This window comes from Salvelinus fontinalis, chromosome 29 (assembly GCF_029448725.1).
Source record: "Salvelinus fontinalis isolate EN_2023a chromosome 29, ASM2944872v1, whole genome shotgun sequence".
Taxonomy (NCBI): Eukaryota; Metazoa; Chordata; class Actinopteri; order Salmoniformes; family Salmonidae; genus Salvelinus; species Salvelinus fontinalis.
Window position 1 is genome coordinate 31,095,225 of NC_074693.1, and position 27,061 is coordinate 31,122,285.

A 27,061-nucleotide genomic window follows, 5' to 3' on the forward strand; every position below is an offset into this window, starting at 1 on the left:
TCCTCCATCTCTCTTCTCTCTCCCCTCTCATCCTCTCTTCTCTCTCCCCTCTCCTCCTCTCTCTCTCTCTCTCCTCTCTCCTCCTCTCTCTCTCTCCCCTCTCTCTCCTCTCTTCTCCTCTCTCCTCTCTCTCTCCCCTCTCCTCCTCTCTCTTCTCCCCTCTCCTCCTCTCTTCTCTCTCCCCTCTCCTCCATCTCTCTCTCCCTCTCCCGTCTCCTCATCTCTCTCTCTCTCCCCTCTCTCATCTCTCTTCTCTCTCCCTCTCCTCATCTCTCTTCTCTCTCCCCTCTCCTCATCTCTCTTCTCTCTCCCCTCTCCTCCATCTCTCTCTCTCCCTCTCCCCTCTCTCTCTCTCTCCCTCTCTCCTCTCTCCCCTCTCCTCCATCTCTCTTCTCTCTCCCCTCTCCTCCATCTCTCTTCTCTCTCCCCTCTCCTCATCTCCTCTCTCCCCTCTCCTCATCTCTCTTCTCTCTCCCCTCTCCTCCTCTTTCTCCTCTCTCCCCTCTCCTCCTCTCATTCTCCCCTCTCCTCTCTCCTCCTCTCTCCCTCTCTCTCTCCCCTCTCCTCCTCTCCTCTATCTCCTCTCTCCCCTCTCCTCTCATCTCTCTTCTCTCTCCCTCTCCTCATCTCTCTTCTCTCTCCCCTCTCTCCTCTCTTCTCTCTCCCCTCTCCTCATCTCTCCTCTCTCTTCTCTCCTCTCCTCCTCTCTTCTCTCTCCCCTCTCCTCATCTCTCTCTCTCTCTCCCCTCTCCTCATCTCTCTTCTCTCTCCCCTCTCCTCATCTCTCTTCTCTCTCCTCTCCTCATCCCTCTTCTCTCTCCTCTCTCTCCCCTCTCTCCTCTCTCTTCTCCTCTCTCCCCTCTCCTCTTCTCCTCTCTCCCCTCTCCTCATCTCTCTTCTCTCTCCCCTCTCCTCATCTCTCTTCTCTCTCCCCTCTCCTCCATCTCCTCTCTCTTCCCCTCTCCCCTCTCTCATCTCTCTTCTCTCTCCCCTCTCTCTCTCTCTCTCTCCCTCTCCTCATCTCTCTTCTCTCTCCCTCTCCTCCTCTCTCTTCTCTCTTCCCTCTCTCCTCCATCTCTCTTCTCTCTCCCCTCTCCTCATCTCTCTTCTCTCTCCCCTCTCCTCATCTCTCTTCTCTCTCCCCTCTCCTCCATCTCTCCTCTCTCCTCTATCTCTCTTCTCTCTCTTTTCTCTCCTCCATCTCTCTTCTCTCTCCCCTCTACTCCCCTCTCTTCTCTCTCTCCTCCTCTCCTCCATCTCTCTTCTCTCTCCCCTCTCCTCCATCTCTCTTCTCTCTCCCCTCTCCTCATCTCTCTTCTCTCTCCCCTCTCCTCATCTCTCTTCTCTCTCCCCTCTCCTCATCTCTCTTCTCTCTCCCCTCTCCTCATCTCTCTTCTCTCTCCCCTCTCCTCCATCTCTCTCCTCTCTCCCCTCTCCTCATCTCTCTTCTCTCTCCCCTCTCCTCATCTCTCTTCTCTCTCCCCTCTCTCTCCCTCTCTTCTCTCTCCCTCTCCTCATCTCTCTCTCCTCTCTCTCCCCTCTCCCCTCTCCTCATCCTCTTCTCTCTCCCCTCTCCTCATCTCTCTTCTCTCTCCCCTCTCCTCCATCTCTCTCTCTCCCCTCTCTCCATCTCTCTCTCCTCTCTTCCCCTCTCCTCCTCTCTCTTCCTCTCCTCTCTCCCTCTCTCATCCCCTTCTCTCTCCTCTCTTCCTCCTCTCCCCTCTCTCTTCCCTCTCCTCTCTCCTCTCTTCTCTCTCCCTCGCTCTCTCTACCTCTCCTCTCTCCCTCTTTCCCCTCTCTCCCCTCTCTCATCTCTCTCCTCTCCCCTCTCTCATCCTCTCTCTCTCCCCTCTCCTCATCTCTCTTCTCTCTCCCCTCTTCCTCTCTCTCTCCTCTCTCTCTCTCCCTCTCCTCCATCTCTCTCTCTCTCTCCCCTCCCTCATCTCCTCTCTCTCTCCCCTCTCCTCCATCTCTTCTCTCTCTCTCTCCCTCTCTCCCCTCTCTCTCTCTCCCTCTCTCTCCTCTCTCCTCTCTCTCTTCCTCCTCTCCCCTCTCCTCTATCTCCTCTCTCTCCCTCTCTCTTCCTCTCTCTCTCTCCTCTCTTCCTCTCTCTCCCTCTCCTCTATCTCTCTCTCTCTCCCCTCTCCTCATCTCTCTTCTCTCTCCCCTCTTCCTCCTCTCTCTCTCTCTCTTCCCCTCTCTCTCCTCTCTCTCCCTCTCTCCCCTCTCTCTCTCTCTCTCTCTCCTCCTCTCTCTCTCCTCTCTCCCCTCTCTCATCCTTCTCTCTCCCCTCTCCTCATCTCTCTTCTCTCTCCCCTCTCTCATCCTCTCTCTCTCCCCTCTCCTCATCTCTCTTCTCTCTCCCCTCTCCTCCATCTCTCTTCTCTCTCCCCTCTCCCCTCTCTATCTCTCCTCTCTCCCCTCTCCTCATCTCTCTTCTCTCTCCCCTCTCCTCATCTCTCTTCTCTCTCCCCTCTCCTCATCTCTCTCTCTCTCTCCCTCTCCCCTCTCTCTCATCTCTCTCCTCTCTCCTCTCTCTCTCTCTCTCCCCTCTCCTCTATCTCTCTTCTCTCTCCCCTCTCATCTCTCTTCTCTCTCCTCTCTCTCCCCTCTCCTCCCTCTCTCTTCTCTCTCCCCTCTCCTCATCTCTCTTCTCTCTCCCCTCTTCCTCCTCTCTCCTCTCCTCTATCCTCTCTTCTCTCTCTCTCTCTCCCCCTCTCCTCATCTCTCTCCCCTCTCCTCCTCTCTATCTCCCTCTCTCCCCTCTCTCTCCATCTCTCCTCTCTCTCCCTCTCTCTCCCCTCTCCTCTCTCTCCCTCTCTCTCCTCTCTCCTCTCTCTCCTCTTCTCTCTACCTCTCTCTCTCCCTCTCTCCCCTCTCCTCATCTCTCTCTCTCTCCCTCTCCTCATCTCTCTTCTCTCTCCCCTCTCCTCATCTCTCTTCTCTCTCCACTCTCCCCTCTCCCTCATCTCTTCTCTCTCCCCTCTCCTCATCTCTCTTCTCTCTCCCCTCTATCTCTCTTCTCTCTCTCTCCTCATCCCCTCTCTCCCCTCTCTATCTCCTCTCTCCCCTCTCCTCATCTCTCTTCTCTCTCCCCTCTCTCATCTCCTCTCCTCATCTCCCTTCTCCTCCCTCTCTTCCTCTCTCCTCTCTCTCTCTCCCCTCTCCTCCTCTCTCTCTCTCCCCTCTCCTCCTCTCTCTCTCTCCCTCTCTCCTCTCTCTCTTCTCCCTCTCCCCTCTCCTCTATCTCCCTCTCTCCCCTCTCCTCTCTCTCCTCTCTCTCCCCTCTCTCCCCTCTCTCCCTCTCTCTCTCCCCTCTCCTCCATCTCTCTTCTCCTCTCTCCCTCTCCTCATCTCTCTTCTCTCTCCCCTCTTCCTCCATCTCTCTCTCTCTCTTCCCCTCTCCTCATCTCCTTCTCTCTCCCCTCTCCTCCATCTCTCTTCTCTCTCTCCCCTCTCCTCCATCTCTCTTCTCTCTCCCCTCTCCTCATCTCTCTTCTCTCTCCCCCTCTCCTCCATCTCTCTTCTCTCTCCCCTCTCCTCCATCTCTCTTCTCTCTCCCCTCTCCTCCATCTCTCTTCTCTCTTCCCCTCTCCTCCATCTCCTCTTCTCCCTCTCTCCTCCATCTCTCTCTCTCTCTCCCCTCTCCTCATCCTCTCTCTCTCCCTCTCCTCTATCTCCTCTCTCTCCCCTCTCCTCTATCTCCTCTCTCTCCCTCTCTATCCCCTCTCTCTCCTCCTCTCTTCTCCTCTCTCCTCCTCTCTCTATCCCTCTCTCCCCTCTCCTCTATCTCCCTTCTCTCTCCCCTCTCCCCCTCTCCTCTCTCTCTTCTCCTCTCCCCTCTCCTCTATCTCTCTCTCTCTCCTCCATCTCCTTCTCTCTCCCCTCTCCTCTATCCCTCTCTCTCTCCCCTCTCTCATCCCCCTCTCTCTCCCTCTCTATCCCCTCTCTCCCCTCTCCTCTCTCCTCTCTCTCTCCTCTCTATCTCCTCTCTCCCCCCACTCTATCCCCCTCTCCCCTCTTCTATCTCCCCTCTCCTCATCTCTCTTCTCTCTCCCCTCTCCTCATCTCTCTTCTCTCTCCCCTCTCCTCTATCTCTCTTCTCTCTCCCTCTCCTCCACTCTTCCTCTCTTCTCTCTCCCCTCTATCCCCTCTCTCTCTCTCCCCTCTCCTCATCTCTCTCTCTCTATCCCTCTCTCCTCACTCTCTATCTCTCTCCTCTCCTCACTCTCTCTCTCTCTCCCCTCTCCTCATCTCTCTTCTCTCTCCCCTCTCCTCCATCTCTCTTCTCTCTCCCCTCTCCTCTCATCTCTCTCTCTCTCCCCTTCTCCTCCATCTCTCTCTCTCTCTCCCCTCTCCTCATCTCTCTTCTCTCTCCCCTCTCCCTCATCTCTCTCCTCTATCTCCCTCTCTCCCCTCTATCCTCTCTCTCTCCTCTCTCCCCTCTCCTCATCTCTCTTCCCCTCTCCTCCTCTCTCTTCTCCCTCTCCTCTCTCTCTCTCTCCCTCTCCTCATCTCTCTTCTCTCTCCCCTCTCCTCTATCTCTCTTCTCTCTCCCCTCTCCTCCATCTCTCTTCTCTCTCCCCTCTCCTCATCTCACTTCTCTCTCCCCTCTCCTCCTCTCTCTTCTCCCTCTCCTCTCTCCTCTCTCTCCCCTCTCTCTCCTCTCTCTTCCCCTCTCCTCCTCTCCTCTCTCTCCCTCTCCCCTCTCTCTATCTCCTCTCTCTCCCTCTCCTCCATCTCTCTTCTCTCTCCCCTCTCCTCCATCTCTCTTCTCTCTCCCCTCTCCTCCATCTCTCTTCTCTCTCCTCTCCTCCCTCATCTCTCTTCTCTCTCCCCTCTCCTCCATCTCTCTCTCTCTCTTCCCTCTCTCCCTCCACTCTATCCCTCTCTCCCCTCTCCTCATCTCTCTCTCTCCCCTCTCCTCATCTCCTCTCTCTCCCTCTCCTCTATCTCTCTTCTCTCTCCCCTCTCCTCATCTCCCTCTCTCTCCCCTCTCTCTCTCTCTCCTCCTCTCTTCCTCTCTCTCCTTCTCCTCCATCTTCCTCTCTCTCCCCTCTCTCCTCCTCTTCTCTCTCCCCTCTCCTCCTCTCTCTCTCTCTCTTCCCCTCTCCCCTCTCCTCTATCTCCCTCTCTCCTCCTCTCTCTTCTCCCTCTCTCCCTCTCCTCATCCCCTCTCTCCCCTCTCCTCTATCTCTCTCTCTCTCTCCCCTCTCATCTCCTCTCTCTCTCCCTCTCTCTCTCCCTCTCCCCTCTCTCTATCCCTCTCTCTCCCCTCTCCTCATCTCTCTTCTCTCTCCCCTCTTCCTCATCTCCCTTCTCTCTTCCCCTCTCCTCCATCTCTCTCTCCCTCTCCTCCATCTCTCTCCCTCTCTCTCCCCTCTCCTCCATCTCTCTTCTCTCTCCCCTCTCCTCATCTCTCTTCTCTCTCCCCTCTCCTCCATCTCTCTTCTCTCTCCCCTCTCCTCCATCTCTTCTCTCTCCCCTCTCCTCCTCTCTCTTCTCCCCTCTCCCTCTCCTCTATCTCCCCTCTCCTCTCTCTCTTCTCCCTCTCCTCCTCTCTCTTCCCTCTCTCCCCTCTCCTCATCTCTCTTCTCTCTCCCCTCTCCTCATCTCTCTTCTCTCTCCCCTCTCTCCTCCTCTCTCTCCCTCTCTTCCCCTCTCTCCCCTCTCTCTCTCTCCCTCTCCCCTCCTCATCTCTCTTCTCTCTCCCCTCTCTTCCTCCATCTCCCTCTCTCATCTCCCTCTCTCCCCATCTCTCATCCTCCTCTCTCCCCTCTCCTCATCTCTCTTCTCTCTCCCCTCTCCTCCATCTCTCTTCTCTCTCCCCTCTCCTCCACTCTCTCTTCTCCCTCTCCCCTCTCCTCATCTCTCTTCTCTCTCCCCTCTCTCTCCCCTCTCCTCTCTCCTCTTCCCCTCTCTCCTCTCTCTTCCCTCTCTCCTCCTCTCCTCTATCTCCCTCTCCTCCCTCTCTTCCTCCTCTCCCCTCTCCTCATCTCTCTTCTCTCTCCCCTCTCCTCCATCTCTCTCTCTCTTCCCCTCTCCTCCATCTCTCTTCTCCCCTCTCCCCATCTCTCATCTCTCTCTCTCTCCCCTCTCCTCCATCTCTCTTCTCTCTCCCTCTCCTCATCTCTCTTCTCTCTCCCCTCTCCTCATCTCTCTCCTCTCTCCCTCTCCTCCTCTCTCTCTCTCTCCCCTCTCCCCTCTCTCTTCCCTCTCTCTCCCTCTCCTCTATCTCTCCTCTCTCCCCACTCTTCCTCCATCTCCCCTCTCCTCATCCCTCTTCTCCCCTCTCTCTCTCTCCCCTCTCCCCTCTCTCTATCCCTTCTCTCTCCCCTCTCCTCCATCTCCTCTCTCTCTCTCCCTCTCCCCTCTCTCTTCCCCATCTCTCCTCTCTCTTCTCCCCTCTCCTCATCTCTCTTCTCTCTCCCCTCTCCTCATCTCTCTTCTCTCCTCTCCTCTCTCCTCCTCTCTCTCCCTCTCTCATCTCTCTCTCTCCCTCTCCTCATCTCCCCTCTCCTCCATCTCTCTCTCTCTCTCCCCTCTCCTCATCTCTCTTCTCTCTCCCCTCTCCTCCATCTCTCTTCTCTCTTCCCCTCTCCTCCATCTCTCTATCTCCCCTCTCCCCATCTCTCATCTCTCTCTCTCTCCCCTCTCCTCATCTCTCTTCTCTCTCCCCTCTCCTCATCTCTCTTCTCTCTCCCCTCTCCTCATCTCTCTCCTCTCTCCCTCTCTCCTCCTCTCTCTCTCTCCCCTCTCCCCTCTCTCTCTCTCTCTCTCTCCTCTCCTCTATCTCTCTTCTCTCTCCCCTCTCTCCTCCATCTCTCCTCTCTCTATCCCTCTCTCTCCTCTCTCTCTCTCTCCCCTCTCCCCTCTCTCTATCCCTTCTCTCTCCCCTCTCCTCCATCTCTCTTCTCTCTTCCCCTCTCCTCCATCTCTCTCTCTCCCCTCTCCTCCATCTCTTCTCCCTCTCCCCTCTCTCATCTCTCTTCTCTCTCCCCTCTCCTCATCTCTCTCCTCTCTCCCCTCTCTCTCTCTCCTCTCTATCTCCCCTCTCCCCTCTCTCTATCTCTCTTCTCCTCTCTCCTCTATCTCCCCTCTCCTCCCTCTCTCTCCTCCTCTCCCCTCTCCTCTATCCTTTCTCTCCCCTCTCCTATCTCCTTCTCTCTCCCCTCTCCTCATCTCTCTTCTCTCTCCCCTCTCTCATCTCCTTCTCTCTCCTCTCTCTTCCCTCCTCTCCTCTCTCTCTTCCCCCTCTCCTCCATCTCTCTTCCTCCTCTCCTCTCTCTCTCTCTCTCCCTCTCCTCCCTCTCTCTCTCCCCTCTCCTCCTCTCTCTTCCTCCTCTCCCCTCTCCTCTATCTCCCTTCTCTCTCCCTCTCTATCTCCTCTCTCTCCTCTCCTCTCTCTCCCTCTCCTCCTCTCTCTTCTCCCTCTCCTCCCCTCTTCCTCCTCTCTCCTCTCTCTTCCCCTCTCCTCCATCTCTCTCCCCTCTCCCCTCTCCTCATCTCTCTTCTCTCTCCCCTCTTCCTCCCTCTCTCCTCTCTCTTCCCCCTCTCCTCCATCTCTCTCTCCCTCTCCCCTCACTCTATCCCCTTCTCCGCTCACTCTATCCCCCTTCTATGTTGATGTTTAGGCCAAGGTATGTATAGTTTTTTTGTGTGCTCTAAGGCAACGGTGTCTAGATGGAAGTTGTATTTGCGGTCCTGGCAACTGGACCTTTTTTGGAACACCATTATTTTTGTCTTACTGAGATGTACTGTCAGGACCCAGGTCTGACAGAATCTGTGCAGAAGATCTAGGTGCTGCTGTAGGCCCTCCTTGGTTGGGGACAGAAGCACCAGATCAAAGCAAACAGTAGACATTTCACTTCAGATCTTAATAGGGTGAGGCCGGGTGCTGCAGACTCTTGGGGGGTCTCACCCCTCGGCACTGGGGAAAGTAATGCGTGTGTTTTTTGCCAATTTAAATGTGTACATGGATTCATAATGTTGTATGTTTTTTCCCCCAACACCACTTTCCATCAATTTGTATAGCAGACCCTCATGCCAAATTGAGTCAAAAGCTTTTTTGAAATCAACAAAGCATGAGAAGGCTTTGCCTTTGTTTTGGTTTGTTTGCTTGTCAATTGTGGTGTGGAGGGTGAATATGTGGTCTGTCATACGGTAATTTGGTAAAAAGCCATTTTGACATTTGCTCAGTACATTGTTTTCACTGAGGAAATGTACGAGTCTGCTGTTAATAATAATATAATAATGCAGAGGCTTTTCCCAAAGTTGCTGTTGACCCATATCCCACGGTAGTTATTGGGGTCAAATTTGTCTCCACTTTTGTGGATAGGGGTGGTCAATCCTTAGTTCCAAATATTGGGGAAGATGCCAGAGCTAAGGATGATGTCAAAGAGTGTAAGTATAGCCAATTGAAATTTGTGGTCTGTATATTTGATCATTTCATTGAGGATACCATCAACACCACAGGCCTTTTTGGGTTGGAGGGTTTGCGTTTTGTCCTGTAGTTCATTCAATGTAATTGGAGAATCCAGTGGGTTCTGGTAGTCTTTAATAGTTGATTCTAAGATTTGTATTTGATCATGTACTGTATATGTTTTAGTTTTTTGTTCTTTGTTATAGGGCCAAAAAGGAGAAGTGAGAAGTGGAGAAGTGATTTATGCATACATCTGTAACGTCCTGACCAGAGTTCGTATGTGTTTTGCTTGTTTAGTGTTGGTCAGGACGAGAGCTGGGTAGGAATTCTATGTTGTGTGTCTAGTTTGTCTGTTTCTATGTTGGGTTAAATGTGTTGCCTGATATGGTTCTCAATTAGAGGCAGGTGTTTGACGTTTCCTCTGATTGAGAACGATATTAAGGTAGGCTGTTCTCACTGTTTGTTTGTGGGTGATTGTTCCTGTGTCAGTGTTGGCGCTACACGGGACTGTGACGGTTAGTGTGTTTTGTCACTTTGTATAGTGTCTTGTTTTTGTTCGATTAAGTTCATTATGTCTAATTACCACGCTGCACATTGGTCCTCTGATCCTTCTCGCCTCTCCTCGTCCGAGGAGGAGGAAGAGCTAGACTGCCGTTACAGAATCACCTACCAAACAAGGATCAAGCAGCGTGGCAACGGGCAGCAGCGACAGCAGCAGCGGTACCAGGAGGAATGGTCATGGGAGCAAATATTTAACGGAGAAGGACCCTGGGCTAAGGTTGGAGAATATCGCCGCTCTCGGGAAGAGATGGAGGCAGCTAAAGCCCAGGAGCGGTGGTATGAGGAGGCAGCACGGAAGCGTGGCTGGAAGCCCGTGAAGAAACCCAAAAAATGTATTGGGGGGGGTGGCTAAAGGGTAGTGTGGCGAAGGTAGGTAGGAAACCTGCGCCCACTTCCCATGCTTACCGTGGAGAGCGGGAGTACGGGCAGACACCGTGTTATGCGGAAGAGCGCACGGTGTCTCCTGTACGGGTGCATAGCCCGGTGCGGGTTATTCCACCTCCCCGCACTGGGCGGGCTAGATTGAGCATTGAGCCAAGTGCCATGAAGCCGGCTCTACATATCTGGCCTCCAGTACGTCTCCTCGGGCCGGTGTACATGGCACCAGCCTTACGCATGGTGTCCCCGGTTCGCCAATACAGCCCAGTGCGGGTTATTCCACCTCCCCGCACTGGGCGGGCTAGATTGAGCATTGAGCCAAGTGCCATGAAGCCGGCTCTACATATCTGGCCTCCAGTACGTCTCCTCGGGCCGGTGTACATGACACCAGCCTTACGCATGGTGTCCCCGGTTCGCCAACACAGCCCAGTGCGGGTTATTCCACCTCCCCGCACTGGACGGGCTACGGGGAGCATGCAACCAGGTAAGGTTGGGCAGGCTCAGTGCTCAAGGGAGCCAGTACGCCTGCACGGTCCGGTATATCCGGCGCCACCTTCCCGCCCCAGCCCAGTACCACCAGTGCCAACACCACGCACCAGGCTTCCTGTGCGTCTCCAGAGCCCTGTTCCTCCTCCACGCACTAGCCCTATGGTGTGTGTCTCCAGCCCGGTACCACCAGTTCCGGCACCACGCACCAAGCCTCCTGTGCGTCTCCAGAGCCCTGTACGCACTGTTCCTTCTCCCCGCACTAGCCTTGAGGTGCGTGTCTCCAGTCCGGTACCACCAGTTCCGGCACCACGCACCAGGCCTACTGTGCGCCTCAACAGGTCAGAGTCGGTCATCTGTCCAACGCCGCCTGCACTGCTCGTCTGCTCAACGCCGCCTGCAATGCTTGCCTGCCCAGCGCCGTCTGAGCCATCCGTCCGCCCAGCGCCGTCTGAGCCATCCGTCCGCCCAGCGCCGTCTGAGCCATCCGTCCGCCCAGCGCCGTCCTAGCCATCCGTCCGCCCAGCGCCGTCTGAGCCATCCGTCTGCCCAGCGTCGTCTGAGCCATCCGTCTGCCCAGCGCCGTCCTAGCCATCCGTCTGCTCAGCGCCATCTGAGCCATCTGTCTGCCCAGCGCCATTAGAGCCGTCCGTCTGCCACGAGCCTTCAGAGCCGCCCGTCTGTCCCGAGCCATTAGAGCCGTCCGCCAGTCAGGAGCCGCTAGAGCCGTCCGTCAGTCAGGAGCCGCCAGAGCCGCCAGCCAGTCAGGGGCCGCCAGAGCCGCCAGCCAGTCAGGAGCCGCCAGAGCCGCCAGCCAGTCAGGAGCCGCCAGAGCCGCCAGCCAGTCAGGAGCCGCCAGAGCCGCCAGCCAGTCAGGAGCCGCCAGAGCCGCCAGCCAGTCAGGAGCCGCCAGAGCCGCCAGCCAGTCAGGAGCTGCCAGAGCCGCCTTCCAGTCATGAGCTGCCCTCCAGTCATGAGCTGCCTTCCAGTCATGAGCTGCCTTCCAGTCAGGAGCTGCCTTCCAGTCAGGAGCTGCCTTCCAGTCATGAGCTGCCTTCCAGTCATGAGCTGCCCTACAGTCATGAGCTGCCCTACAGTCATGAGCTGCCCTCCAGTCATGAGCTGCCCTCCAGTCATGAGCTGCCCTCCAGTCATGAGCTGCCCTCCAGTCATGAGCTGCCCTTCAGTCATGAGCTGCCCTCCAGTCATGAGCTGCCCTCCAGTCCGGAGCTGCCATTCAGTCCGGAGCTGCCATTCAGTCCGGAGCTGCCCCTCTGTCCTGAGCTACCTCTCTGTCCTGAGCTACCTCTCTGTCCTGAGCTACCTCTCTGTCCTGAGCTACCTCCTAAATCATGTGGGGGCCTTGGGGAGGAATCTCAGGCCAAGGTCGTGGGCGAGGGTCGCCACTCAAAGGACGCTAAGGAGGAGGACAAAGACAGTGGTGGAGTGGTGTCCTCGTCCACCGCCGGAGCCGCCACCGCGGACAGATGCCCACCCAGACCCTCCCCTTGAGTTTTAGGGGTGCGTTCGGAGTCCACACCTCAGGGGGGGGGGGGGGGTTACTGTAACGTCCTGACCAGAGTTCGTATGTGTTTTGCTTGTTTAGTGTTGGTCAGGACGTGAGCTGGGTGGAAATTCTATGTTGTGTGTCTAGTTTGTCTGTTTCTATGTTGGGTTAAATGTGTTGCCTGATATGGTTCTCAATTAGAGGCAGGTGTTTGATGTTTCCTCTGATTGAGAACCATATTAAGGTAGGCTGTTCTCACTGTTTGTTTGTGGGTGATTGTTCCTGTGTCAGGGTTGGTGCTACACGGGACTGTGACGGTTAGTGTGTTTTGTCACTTTGTATAGTGTCTTGTTTTTGTTTGATTAAATTCATTATGTCTAATTACCACGCTGCACATTGGTCCTCTGATCCTTCTCGCCTCTCCTCGTCCGAGGAGGAGGAAGAGCTAGACTGCCGTTAAAACATCTCAGTATTAGATAGATAACTCTTTGTGTTGTTGTTTGATTAGTGTTTTCCAATTTTCCCAGAAGTGGTTAGATTCTATGGATTCTTCAATTACTTTGAGCTGATTTCTGACGTGCTGTTCCTTCTCTTTCCGTTGTGTATTTCTGTATTGTTTTCGTGATTCACCATAGTGAAGGTGTAGGCTCAGGTTTTCTGGATCTCTAAGTTTTTGGTTGGATGGGTTTCTCAATTTCTTTCTTAGGTTTTGCATTCTTCATCAAACCCTTTGTCATTGTTGTTCATTTTCTTCTATTTTCGGTTTGACATGTTTAGATTTGATAGGGAAGCTGAGAGGTCAAATACAGTTTAGGTTTTCTACTGCAAGTTTACACCTTCACTATTACAGTGAAATGTTTTGTCCAGGAAGTTGTCTTAAAGGGATTGAATTTGTAGTCGCCTAATTGCTTTTTTGGTAGGTTTCCAAACAACATTCCTTCCATCTATAGCCTTTCTTAATATTATTCAGTTCCTTTGGCTTTGATGCCTCATGATTGAGTATTGCTCTGTTCAAGTAGACTGTGATTTTGCTGTGATCAACTCAAATGTATTTATATAGCCCTTCTTACATCAGCTGATACCTCAAAGTGCTGTACAGAAACCCAGCCTAAAACCCCAAACAGCAAGCAATGCAGGTGTAGAAGCACGGTGGCTAGGAAAACTCCCTAGAAAGGCCAAAACCTAGGAAGAAACCTAGAGAGGAACCAGGCTATGAGGGGTGGCCAGTCCTCTTCTGGCTGTGCCGGGTGGAGATTATAACAGAACATGGCCAATGTTCTGTGGTCCCGTGTGGCTCTGTTGGTAGAGCATGGCGCTTGCAATGCCAGGGTTGTGGGTTCAATTCCCACGGGGGGACCAGGGTTCAATTCCCACGGGGGGACCAGGATGAATATGAATGAACTTTCTAATTTGTAAGTCGCTCTGGATAAGAGCATCTGCTAAATGACTAAAATGTAATGTTCAAATGTTCATAAATGACCAGAATGGTCCAATAATAATCACAGTAGTTGTCGAAGGGTGCAACAAGTCAGCACCTCAGGAGTAAATGTCAGTTGGCTTTTCATAGCCGATCATTAAGAGTATCTCTACCACTCCTGCTGTCTCTAGAGAGTTGAAAACAGCAGGTCTGGGTCAGGTAGCACGTCCGGTGAACAGGTCAGGGTTCCATAGCCGCAGGCAGAACAGTTGAAACTGGAGCAGCAGCACGACCAGGTGGACTGGGGACAGCAAGGAGTCATCATGCCAGGTAGTCCTGAGGCATGGTCCTAGGGCTGTGATCTGATAGGGGTGTCAGTGGGCTGACTGAACGCTCTGAGAGACTCTGGGTTGAGGTCAGTGATCAAGTAGTCTACAGTACTACTGCCAATAGATGAGTTATAGGTGTACCTACCGTAGGATTCCCCTCGAAGCCTACCATTGACTATGTACATACCCAGCGTGCGACAGAGCTGCAGGAGTTGTGACCCGTTTTTGTTGGTGATGTTGTCGTGGTTGTGCCTAGGGGGGCATATGGGGGAGGGAATGCTGTCACCTCCAGGTAGGTGTTTGTCCCCCTGTGTGCTGTGGGTGTCAGGTTCTTGTCCAGTTCAGGCATTTAGGTCGCCACTGACTAGTACATGGTTGACTTGGGGAGGTGTTGATTGGTTGGGGTGCGGGTGTGGATGTGGCTGGTGGTGCTGTGGTCTGGATGTAGGGTGGGGGGGGTCCCGCAGGTCTGGGAGAGTGTCTCGCTGGTCTGGGCAGGGTGTCTGTTGATCTGTTGCTCCTGTGTGAGGTGTCGGGGCTGCGGTTGAGGGTGATGTCCTTTAGGGTCTTGGCTAAGGTTTGCACTGCTGCCTTGAATAACGCTTGCGTTTACCCGCTTCATGGTAGGGGTGGAGAAAATCACTTGTGCATTGGGGAAAGTAGTGCTGTGGCCACCCTTTCCTGCTGTGTTCTCAGGTCATTTGTGCCTGTGTGTATTATTATGGTGCTCCCGAGTGGCGCAGCGGTCTAAGGCACTGCATTTCAGTGCTAGAGGCGTCAGTAAAGACCCTGGTTTGATTCCAGGCTGTATCACAACCGGATGTAATTGGGAGTCCCATAGGGCGGCGCACAATTGGCCCAGTGTCGTCCAGGTTATGGTTTGGCCGGGGTAGGCCGCCATTGTAAATAAGAGTTTGTTCTTAACTGACTTGCCTAGTTAAATAAAGGTCAAACAAACAAACAAACAAACAAAGGTTTACATTCGCTGACTCAGAGTCCTCGTTGTCTAATATTATGAGTTTCCACCCATCGCAAACAGAGGGGTAGCGTGTTAAAATAGCACTGCTCCATGCCAGGGGATGGTCTGTGTGGAAGATTGTTTCCACACAGCTTATGCTCACATTTTTATAATAGTCAGCAAAAGCGTTTCTTGGTTTTCCATAAGGAACTTCTTTTTGTACTCTTTTCGTGCCTTCTAATTTTTTACATCCAGAGGATACTGTATTGTAATGACCTCTGAACAGCGGGAGGGTGCTTCAAAGACCTCTGCCTTTGGGTGGGGTAGGCTGTGAAACTCTCCTGCCATTGTTGGGCTCAAGGGCTTTAACACCTCTCACTTCACACCTCAGTGCTGATTGAGGTTGCAGTCAGGTATGTTCTGACCTAGCAAGCTTGGTAGCCTTAACTTAACATTCAGTCCTTATAAAGTAAAATAAATCATTGTTATGTATTTTTCTTCTTGGCTTTAAAAGTAGCTTCAGACTGAACATGACTCACTCAGTTCCAGGTTGGATGGTGTTTTCAGGTTACTGTTGTTTGTTTGATAGAGCATTTACTGTATAGCCTGGAAATAGGAAACTTTGGTAGTAGGAATCCTTCCAGGTCATTTTCTCTCTCTCTCACTCACTCACTCACTCACTCACTCACTCACTCACTCACTCACTCACTCACTCACTCACTCACTCACTCACTCACTCACTCACTCACTCACTCACTCACTCACTCACTCACTCACACACTGTAGGGAGTCCAACTCAGCCTGTCAACCTGGAGGACATTACTAGCAGATGTCCCCTACAGCTCTCCAGTGCGGTCACAATGGGTTTCTCCAGTACGGTCCGTCACAGTGGGTTTGTGGTCGTTGTTCGGTCATGAGCCACGTTCACTGTCGCAGTGCTACTTGTCATCCGATTGTTCAGTGTAACTGAGAGGTGGGTGAGAGGATGGCCCGTAGCGAGGATTAGCTCATCTATGAGTCCACTATCCATAGGGGAACTACTCAATCAGTCAACCAGTCAAATCCTCCCCTAACACACACAGCATGACCACATAGCATTAGCTCAGTCAGAGCAGAGAATCAGTGTGCTCTGGCTGCCAACCCCTATGTTTCCATTTAGCCATAATAGCTAATGGTCTCCATACTGAACAACATAGTTCATTTCATTACATGAAAAGTTTTTCTCTGAGGGAGAGATGGAAGAATGGACGTCTTGCACTTTGAATTTGATCTCTCATTACCTCAGAAACCTCTTGACAGGACTCCCAGAGGCTTTTTACTCCATTGGCAAACATTAGCGAAGGTTGCTAAATGTTTGCGTAGCTCTTGGGTCATTCTAATACTTGCTCACATTCAGAGACTGAACCATTAACCTGCTCCCTGTGACTTACGGCGAGGGGGATGTCTGTAAGTGACATGGATATGGGGCAATATAATCACCTTGTGGGATTCTGTTTTATCGAAAGCCATCCACTAGCTGCTAGTAGTGAATCAAGGAGATATGAACATTAGGGTTGGAGATAGATCACCCCAGAGTCGTCTTATTAAGTTGAAAGGTCTTGATTACACACAGATGAGAAGCGGTTTATAATAACTGATTTATCATGTCTGACCATTATATCTCTCCTCTTCCTCCAGGGACCAGCGGGACCCAAGGGAGATAAGGTATGTTCAAATATAGAATCTTACCTCACTCCCAGCTGTACTATATTCATGCACATGGATGTATTGTTTAACTGTGAATTCCGTCCTATGCACGCATTGTACACACTGACTGACAGACGAACACACATGTTCTCAGACATCTTATACCTTACAACCCATACATTCCACGCAGAATACACAAACACCCACACACACTGTCAATCACCCTCCCACACACAGTTTTTCACACCTCCCCTATCCAACAGGCTATAGATGACCTGACTTATATGAACAGAGATCTTATATGAGCAGCGTCATAGACCTGTGACGCTGCTCATATAAGATCTCTGTTCATATAAGTCAGGTCATCTATAGCCTGTTGGATAGGGGAGGTGTGAAAAACTGTGTGTGGGAGGGTGATTGACATTGACACTGTAACAATGTGCACTGAGAGGCGGGAAGCAAGCTCAGGCAGTGAGTGTTTTAACAAAATAACATTATACAAAACAAGAAACACTAACAGCACACAGACATGAAACAGAAACAATGACACCTGGGGAAGAAACCAAAGGGAGTGACATATATAGGGAAGGTAATCAGGGAAGGGATGGAATCCAGGTGAGTCTGACGCGCAGGTACGCGTAACGATGGGGACAGGTGTGCGCCATAACGAGCAGCCTGGTGACCTAGAGGCCGGAGAGGGAGCACACTTGACACTCACCTCAGGACTTGAACAGGTTTACAGTCCTGTATCTGTGCTGTAGCGTCTCTTCTCTATGAATGCCAGATGTTCTCACACACTCTGTCCAGCCCAAGATGTTAGAAACAGATGTATGGACTTGTGTGTCTCTAGCATTATGGAAGCTGGCAGGAATTGTGAATTTGCCCAAGGTGTGGAAATCCTGGATACTTTTATTTATTTTATTTCACCTTTATTTAACCAGATAGGCAAGTTGAGAACAAGTTCTCATTTACAATTGCGACCTGGCCAAGATAAAGCAATGATAAAGGATAAAGGAAACAAATTCTATATTTAAAGGTTTATGAAACAAAAATCATGTGCAGCACAGAGGGAGACTAACACGTTCCTTCACAGCAACGTACCAATCTGCCCCATTCCAAAGAGAAGACAGCCAACACAGTATATCCTTCAGCTTTATCTTTTATTTCACCTTTATTTAACCAGGTAGGCTAGTTGAGAACACCTTTATTTAACCAGGTAGGCTAGTTGAGAACACCTTTATTTAACCAGGTAGGCTAGTTGAGAACACCTTTATTTAACCAGGTAGGCTAGTTGAGAACACCTTTATTTAACCAGGTAGGCTAGTTGAGAACACCTTTATTTAACCAGGTAGGCTAGTTGAGAACACCTTTATTTAACCAGGTAGGCTAGTTGAGAACAAGTTCTCATTTACAACTGCGACCTGGCCAAGATAAAGCAAAGCAGTGTGACACAAACAACAACACAGAGTTACACATGGAATAAACAAACATACAGTCAATAATACAATAGAGAAAGTCTATGTACAGTGTGTGTAAATGAGGTAGGATAAGGCAATAAATAGGCCATAGTGGCAAAATTATTACAGTATGGCAAATTAAACACTGGGGTGATAGATGTGCAGAAGATGAGTGCGCAAGTAGTGGTACTGGGGTGCAAAGGAGCAAAATAAATCAAATAAATAACAATATGGCGATGAGGTAGTTGGATGGGCTATTTACAGATTGGCTATGTACAGGTGCAGTGATCTGTGAGCTGCTCTGACAGCTATCTCTGTTCTCTTTCCAGCTGCCTCCTGGGCCTGGTCAAAACATCAGCCAACTTAGACGTCTATCACTTTAAAGTGCCTATAGCTGAATTACAGCCATCAGCCTTATCCTCAGGAATGTCACTTAGAACGCCAAGTGATGTTTTATGGTGACCCCTATCCTCAGGGAGAGGTCACTCAGAGGCCGAGACACAGGAGCAGCTGTGTATTATTCCTGCTGATAATAAGAAATTGGGAATGACAGATGATGTTAAAGTTCCGTAAAATTGTCAGGTGTTCTGTAATCACCATAGATGGCCCTGTTGAGAAAACAAAGCCCAAAATCCCGTCAGAGCATCAGCTACCCTCAGCACATGTCCTCTCCTCTCCCAGCTCCCATCCTTGGAGTTGATTCAGAAATCCAGATTTCCTTGGTTCGGCAATGGTTTGATTCCAAGGGGCTTTGGTTTGCACTATTTAGCCTACTGTAGAATCACTACTAATTGTGTAATTTCACTGCTGTCAACTGTTCTAAATTTAGAGCTAAATGTGTGTGTTGATGGTTGTTCTCCTCTTGTGTGTTCTCAATAGGGTGACCAAGGAGATATTGGTCCCAGGGTAAGTCTCTCTCCCACTCTTTCGTTCCCTCTCTCTCTCTTTCTGTCTGACTATTGAAGTGAATTGTGTAGGTTATGTATGTATGCACCTGAGCTGAGGAGAGTCACTCAACAATTGTGTTTGTTCCAATAAAGGTTATGTTCTTCCCTGATCAGATATAACTTCCCAAACTCTATCTGTCCATCATCTCCGTCTTCGTCTGTCTCTCCCCTCCCTCTTTCTCCCTCTCCCTGCCCCACCGTTCTCTCTCTCCCTGCAGGTAGAGTAATGGTCCATCCATCCCAAATCAGAAATCAAAGGAGAGGATAGAGGGTAGAATGAGGGTAGAGGGTAGCCTGAGGGTAAAGGGGAGACTGCAGGTCTGGGACAGGTAGCACGTCCGGTGAACAGGTCAGGGTTCATTAGCCGCAGGCAGAACAGTTGAAACTGGAGCAGCAGCACGACCAGGTGGACTGGGGACATCAAGGAGTCATCAGGCCAGGTAGTCCTGAGGCATGGTCATAGGGCTCAGTGTAACGGATGTGAAATGGCTAGCTAGTTAGCGGGTACGCGCTAGTAGCGTTTCAATCAGTTACGTCACTTGCTCTGAAACCTATTAGTAGTGTTGCCCCTTGCTCTGCAAGGGCCGTGGCTTTTGTGGAGTGATGGGTAACGACGCTTCGTGGGTGACTGTTGTTGATGTGTGCAGAGGGTCCCTGTTCGCGCCCGTGTCGGGGCGAGGGGACGGTTTAAAGTTATACTGTTACATCAGGTCCTACGAGAGAGAGAAAGAAAGGAGAGAAAGAAAGAAAGAAAAATAGAGAATTAGAGCATACTTAAATTCACACGGGACACCTGATAAGACAGGATAAATACTCCAGATATAACAGACTGACCCTAGCTCCCCGACACATAAACTATTGCAGCATAAATACTGGTGCAATAGTTTACAGGGCCAAACAGGGAGGATATAACCCCACCCACTTTGCCAAAGCACAGCCCCCACACCACTAGAGGGATATCTTCAACCACCAACTTACAGCACATTTCAGACATGGAATGCAACACTGTGCTTCACTCTCTCTGCATCTGGACTATGCTGTCATTGTTGCCTTTTCATGTTGTGATATCATCAATCCCTGTATTTAACATCTATTTACTTATCTCCTACTTTACTCAGTGCGGGTCCATACTCTGCTACCCTGGGCATATCTGGTCATGGCCTCAGTTATATTAACAGTTTACAGTACTGTATATTTTATGGCACTATGTTAACCTGTCTAGGATCAGCGTGCCGCTAGCGGCACTCCCCCCCCCCCCCCACTGAAAAACCAGTGCCGCGAAATTCAAAAAAAATATTTTTTTAAAATATTTAACTTTCACACATTAAAGTCCAATACAGCTAATGAAAGACACAGATCTTATGAATCCAGTCAACATTTCCGATTTTTAAAATGTTTTACAGGGAAGACACAATATGTAAAGATGTACATCTATTACCTAAAAACACATTAGCATATTCCACCATCTTTTATTTGTCCACCAACACCAGTAGCCATCACCAATTCGGCTAAACTAAGATATTTATAGCCCCTAACCAACAAAAAAACTCATTAGATGACAGTCTGATAACATATTTATGGTATGGGATAGGTTTTGTTAGAAAAAAGTGCATATTTCAGGTAGATGGCATAGTTTACAATTGCACCCACCATCACAAATGGACTAGAATAATTACAATGAGCAACGTGTTTACCTAACTACTAATCATCAAACATTTCGTAAAAATACACAGCATACACGAATCGAAAGACACAGATCCTGTGAATACAGACAATATTTCAGATTTTCTAAGTGTCTTACAGCGAAAACACAATAAATCGTTATATTAGCTTAGCACATAGCAATTAGCAGCCCAGCATTGATTCTAGCCAAAGTGAGCGATAAAAGTCAACATCGCCAAAAGATATTAATTTTTTCACTAACCTTCTCAGAATTCTTCCGATGACACTCCTGTAACATCACATTACAACATGCATATACAGTTTGATCGAAAATGTTTATATTTAGCCACCAAAATCATGGTTAGACAATGTGAAATGTAGACAAGCTGGTAAAGAAAACGTCCTTGCGCCACTTAGACAGTGATCTACTCTTATACATAAATACTCATAAACGTGACTAAAAAATATAGGGTGGACAGGGATTGATAGACAATTTAATTCTTAATACAATTGCGTTATTACATTTTTTAATTTATCCTTACTTTTCAATACAGTTTGCGCCAAGCGAAGCTACGTCAAAAAACATGGCGTCCTAAGCCACTAAAATGTTTCGACAGAAACACGATTTATCATAATAAAAATGTCCTACCTTGAGCTGTTCTTCCATCAGTATCTTGGGCAAAGGATCCTTTCTTGGGAGAAATCGTCTTTTGGTGGAAAGCTGTCCTCTTGCCATGTGGAAATGTCAACTACGTTCGGGATGAACTGAAAAGCGTGACCAACTTTTCACATCGTTGCAAAAATAAATGTCCCAAAATCGCACTAAACGGATATAAATTGCTATAAAACGCTTTAAATTAACTACTTTGTGATGTTTGTAACTCCTATAACGAGTGAAAAGATGACCGGAGAAATATAACAGGCTAAACTAATGCTTGGAACAGGAGAGGGTCGGTGTCTTCCACGCGCGTTACGCAGCAAGAAAAGACTTGCTAGCTAAAGGTTTTTTTCATTTGTAGGGCCTGTGAACGAGCAATCGAGCCCGTTGGAATCGTCATCACGTAAAGGCATCCAGGGGAAGACGTAAGAAGTGTCCGTATAGTCATAGCAACGACAGTGCCCGTTTAAATGACTTCAGAAAAGTGGCCAACGTTTCTCAAATCTGACTCCATGTCAGGGAAATTGCTGTAGAATGGGCTCTGTTCCACTTAGAGACAAAATTTCAACTCCTATAGAAACTATAGACTGTTTTCTATCCAATAATAATAATAATATGCATATTGTACGATCAAGGATTTTGTGGGAAGCCGTTTAAAAAATTAGCCACATTAGCATAAATAGTCTAAACAGCGCCCCCATCCCCAACAGGTTAAATGAGTTTACTCTGGGTCAGGTCACAGGTTATGGATAAACATTGTCTCCTACCTACAATTTGAATGAATGCTTCTCTCTCTACTCAGCTACTGCTCTTTCTGTCACTGACTACTTTTGAGATAGGAACTAGGGTGCCATTGGGTCTCACAACCGCTGTCTCTCATTCACCTCTCTCTCTAGACCACACACTAGTGTCTCTCATTCACCTCTCTCTCTAGACCACACACTAGTCTCTCATTCACCTCTCTCTCTAGACCACACACTAGTGTCTCTCATTCACCTCTCTCTCTAGACCACACACTAGTGTCTCTCATTCACCTCTCTCTCTAGACCACACACTAGTCTCTCATTCACCTCTCTCTCTAGACCACACACTAGTCTCTCATTCACCTCTCTCTCTAGACCACACACTAGTGTCTCTCATTCACCTCTCTCTCTAGACCACACACTAGTGTCTCTCATTCACCTCTCTCTCTAGACCACACACTAGTGTCTCTCATTCACCTCTCTCTCTAGACCACACACTAGTGTCTCTCATTCACCTCTCTCTCTAGACCACACACTAGTGTCTCTCATTCACCTCTCTCTCTAGACCACACACTAGTGTCTCTCATTCACCTCTCTCTCTAGACCACACACTAGTGTCTCTCATTCACCTCTCTCTCTAGACCACACACTAGTGTCTCTCATTCACCTCTCTCTCTAGACCACACACTAGTCTCTCATTCACCTCTCTCTCTAGACCACACACTAGTCTCTCATTCACCTCTCTCTCTAGACCACACACTAGTCTCTCATTCACCTCTCTCTCTAGACCACACACTAGTCTCTCATTCACCTCTCCCTCTAGACCACACACTAGTGTCTCTCATTCACCTCTCTCTCTAGACCACACACTAGTCTCTCATTCACCTCTCTCTCTAGAACACACACTAGTCTCTCATTCACCTCTCTCTCTAGACCACACACTAGTCTCTCATTCACCTCTCTCTCTAGACCACACACTAGTCTCTCATTCACCTCTCTCTCTAGACCACACACTAGTCTCTCATTCACCTCTCTCTCTAGACCACACACTAGTCTCTCATTCACCTCTCTCTCTAGACCACACACTAGTCTCTCATTCACCTCTCTCTCTAGACCACACACTAGTGTCTCATTCACCTCTCTCTCTAGACCACACACTAGTGTCTCATTCACCTCTCTCTCTAGACCACACACTAGTGTCTCATTCACCTCTCTCTCTAGACCACACACTAGTGTCTCTCATTCACCTCTCTCTCTAGACCACACACTAGTGTCTCTCATTCACCTCTCTCTCTCTAGACCACACACTAGTGTCTCTCATTCACCTCTCTCTCTAGACCACACACTAGTGTCTCTCATTCACCTCTCTCTCTAGACCACACACTAGTGTCTCTCATTCACCTCTCTCTCTAGACCACACACTAGTGTCTCTCATTCACCTCTCTCTCTAGACCACACACTAGTGTCTCTCATTCACCTCTCTCTCTAGACCACACACTAGTGTCTCTCATTCACCTCTCTCTCTAGACCACACACTAGTGTCTCTCATTCACCTCTCTCTCTAGACCACACACTAGTGTCTCATTCACCTCTCTCTCTAGACCACAAACTAGTCTCTCATTCACCTCTCTCTCTAGACCACACACTAGTGTCTCTCATTCACCTCTCTCTCTAGACCACACACTAGTGTCTCATTCACCTCTCTCTCTAGACCACACACTAGTCTCTCATTCACCTCTCTCTCTAGACCACACACTAGTGTCTCTCATTCACCTCTCTCTCTAGACCACACACTAGTGTCTCTCATTCACCTCTCTCTCTAGACCACACACTAGTGTCTCTCATTCACCTCTCTCTCTAGACCACACACTAGTCTCTCATTCACCTCTCTCTCTAGACCACACACTAGTGTCTCATTCACCTCTCTCTCTAGACCACACACTAGTCTCTCATTCACCTCTCTCTCTAGACCACACACTAGTCTCTCATTCACCTCTCTCTCTAGACCAAACACTAGTGTCTCATTCACCTCTCTCTCTAGACCACACACTAGTCTCTCATTCACCTCTCTCTCCAGACCACACACTAGTCTCTCATTCACCTCTCTCTCTAGACCACACACTAGTCTCTCATTCACCTCTCTCTCTAGACTACACACTAGTGTCTCTCATTCACCTCTCTCTCTAGACCACACACTAGTGTCTCTCATTCACCTCTCTCTCTAGACCACACACTAGTGTCTCTCATTCACCTCTCTCTCTAGACCACACACTAGTGTCTCTCATTCACCTCTCTCTCTAGACCACACACTAGTGTCTCTCATTCACCTCTCTCTCTAGACCACACACTAGTGTCTCTCATTCACCTCTCTCTCTAGACCACACACTAGTGTCTCTCATTCACCTCTCTCTCTAGACCACACACTAGTGTCTCTCATTCACCTCTCTCTCTAGACCACACACTAGTGTCTCTCATTCACCTCTCTCTCTAGACCACACACTAGTCTCTCATTCACCTCTCTATCTAGACCACACACTAGTGTCTCTCATTCACCTCTCTCTCTAGACCACACACTAGTGTCTCTCATTCACCTCTCTCTCTAGACCACACACTAGTCTCTCATTCACCTCTCTCTCTAGACCACACACTAGTGTCTCTCATTCACCTCTCTCTCTAGACCACACACTAGTGTCTCTCATTCACCTCTCTCTAGACCACACACTAGTGTCTCTCATTCACCTCTCTCTCTAGACCACACACTAGTGTCTCTCATTCACCTCTCTCTCTAGACCACACACTAGTGTCTCTCATTCACCTCTCTCTCTAGACCACACACTAGTGTCTCTCATTCACCTCTCTCTCTAGACCACACACTAGTGTCTCTCATTCACCTCTCTCTCTAGACCACACACTAGTGTCTCTCATTCACCTCTCTCTCTAGACCACACACTAGTGTCTCTCATTCACCTCTCTCTCTAGACCACACACTAGTGTCTCTCATTCACCTCTCTCTCTAGACCACACACTAGTGTCTCTCATTCACCTCTCTCTCTAGACCACACACTAGTGTCTCTCATTCACCTCTCTCTCTAGACCACACACTGGTGTCTCTCATTCACCTCTCTCTCTAGACCACACACTGGTGTCTCTCATTCACCTCTCTCTCTAGACCACACACTAGTGTCTCTCATTCACCTCTCTCTCTAGACCACACACTAGTGTCTCTCATTCACCTCTCTCTCTAGACCACACACTAGTCTCTCATTCACCTCTCTCTCTAGAACACACACTAGTCTCTCATTCACCTCTCTCTCTAGACCACACACTAGTCTCTCATTCACCTCTCTCTCTAGACCACACACTAGTCTCTCATTCACCTCTCTCTCTAGACCACACACTAGTCTCTCATTCACCTCTCTCTCTAGACCACACACTAGTCTCTCATTCACCTCTCTCTCTAGACCACACACTAGTGTCTCTCATTCACCTCTCTCTCTAGACCACACACTAGTGTCTCTCATTCACCTCTCTCTCTAGACCACACACTAGTGTCTCTCATTCACCTCTCTCTCTAGACCACACACTAGTGTCTCATTCACCTCTCTCTCTAGACCACACACTAGTGTCTCATTCACCTCTCTCTCTAGACCACACACTAGTGTCTCATTCACCTCTCTCTCTAGACCACACACTAGTGTCTCTCATTCTCTCTCTCTCTAGACCACACACTAGTGTCTCTCATTCACCTCTCTCTCTCTAGACCACACACTAGTGTCTCTCATTCACCTCTCTCTCTAGACCACACACTAGTGTCTCTCATTCACCTCTCTCTCTAGACCACACACTAGTGTCTCTCATTCACCTCTCTCTCTAGACCACACACTAGTGTCTCTCATTCACCTCTCTCTCTAGACCACACACTAGTGTCTCTCATTCACCTCTCTCTCTAGACCACACACTAGTGTCTCTCATTCACCTCTCTCTCTAGACCACACACTAGTGTCTCTCATTCACCTCTCTCTCTAGACCACACACTAGTGTCTCTCATTCACCTCTCTCTCTAGACCACACAGTAGTGTCTCATTCACCTCTCTCTAGACCACACACTAGTCTCTCATTCACCTCTCTCTCTAGACCACACACTAGTCTCTCATTCACCTCTCTCTCTAGACCACACACTAGTGTCTCTCATTCACCTCTCTCTAGACCACACACTAGTGTCTCTCATTCACCTCTCTCTCTAGACCACACACTAGTGTCTCTCATTCACCTCTCTCTCTAGACCACACACTAGTGTCTCTCATTCACCTCTCTCTCTAGACCACACACTAGTGTCTCTCATTCACCTCTCTCTCTAGACCACACACTAGTGTCTCATTCACCTCTCTCTCTAGACCACACACTAGTCTCTCATTCACCTCTCTCTCTAGACCACACACTAGTCTCTCATTCACCTCTCTCTCTAGACCACACACTAGTCTCTCATTCACCTCTCTCTCTAGACCACACACTAGTCTCTCATTCACCTCTCTCTCTAGACCACACACTAGTCTCTCATTCACCTCTCTCTCTAGACCACACACTAGTCTCTCATTCACCTCTCTCTCTAGACCACACACTAGTGTCTCTCATTCACCTCTCTCTCTAGACCACACACTAGTGTCTCTCATTCACCTCTCTCTCTAGACCACACACTAGTGTCTCTCATTCACCTCTCTCTCTAGACCACACACTAGTGTCTCTCATTCACCTCTCTCTCTAGACCACACACTAGTGTCTCTCATTCACCTCTCTCTCTAGACCACACACTAGTGTCTCTCATTCACCTCTCTCTCTAGACCACACACTAGTGTCTCTCATTCACCTCTCTCTCTAGACCACACACTAGTGTCTCTCATTCACCTCTCTCTCTAGACCACACACTAGTCTCTCATTCACCTCTCTCTCTAGACCACACACTAGTGTCTCTCATTCACCTCTCTCTCTAGACCACACACTAGTGTCTCTCATTCACCTCTCTCTCTAGACCACACACTAGTGTCTCTCATTCACCTCTCTCTCTAGACCACACACTAATGTCTCTCATTCACCTCTCTCTCTAGACCACACACTAGTGTCTCTCATTCACCTCTCTCTCTAGACCACACACTAGTGTCTCTCATTCACCTCTCTCTCTAGACCACACACTAGTGTCTCTCATTCACCTCTCTCTCTAGACCACACACTAGTGTCTCTCATTCACCTCTCTCTCTAGACCACACACTAGTGTCTCTCATTCACCTCTCTCTCTAGACCACACACTAGTCTCTCATTCACCTCTCTCTCTAGACCAAACACTAGTGTCTCATTCACCTCTCTCTCTAGACCACACACTAGTCTCTCATTCACCTCTCTCTCCAGACCACACACTAGTCTCTCATTCACCTCTCTCTCTAGACCACACACTAGTCTCTCATTCACCTCTCTCTCTAGACCACACACTAGTGTCTCTCATTCACCTCTCTCTCTAGACCACACACTAGTGTCTCTCATTCACCTCTCTCTCTAGACCACACACTAGTGTCTCTCATTCACCTCTCTCTCTAGACCACACACTAGTGTCTCTCATTCACCTCTCTCTCTAGACCACACACTAGTGTCTCTCATTCACCTCTCTCTCTAGACCACACACTAGTGTCTCTCATTCACCTCTCTCTCTAGACCACACACTAGTGTCTCTCATTCACCTCTCTCTCTAGACCACACACTAGTGTCTCTCATTCACCTCTCTCTCTAGACCACACACTAGTGTCTCTCATTCACCTCTCTCTCTAGACCACACACTAGTGTCTCTCATTCACCTCTCTCTCT

The 27,061-nt window shown here is 49.5% G+C and overlaps 1 protein-coding gene across 1 annotated transcript in view; it reads left to right on the forward strand.

Annotated features, from left to right (window-relative positions):
• Positions 1–27,061, forward strand: part of col23a1a (collagen type XXIII alpha 1 chain a) — a 343,709-nt gene that overhangs the window by 232,142 nt on the left and 84,506 nt on the right. The window contains exons 8-9 of the mRNA XM_055889037.1: positions 15,736–15,762; positions 18,081–18,107. Coding sequence (XP_055745012.1) covers positions 15,736–15,762; positions 18,081–18,107 — 54 coding nt within the window. The remainder of the gene's footprint in view (positions 1–15,735; positions 15,763–18,080; positions 18,108–27,061) is intronic.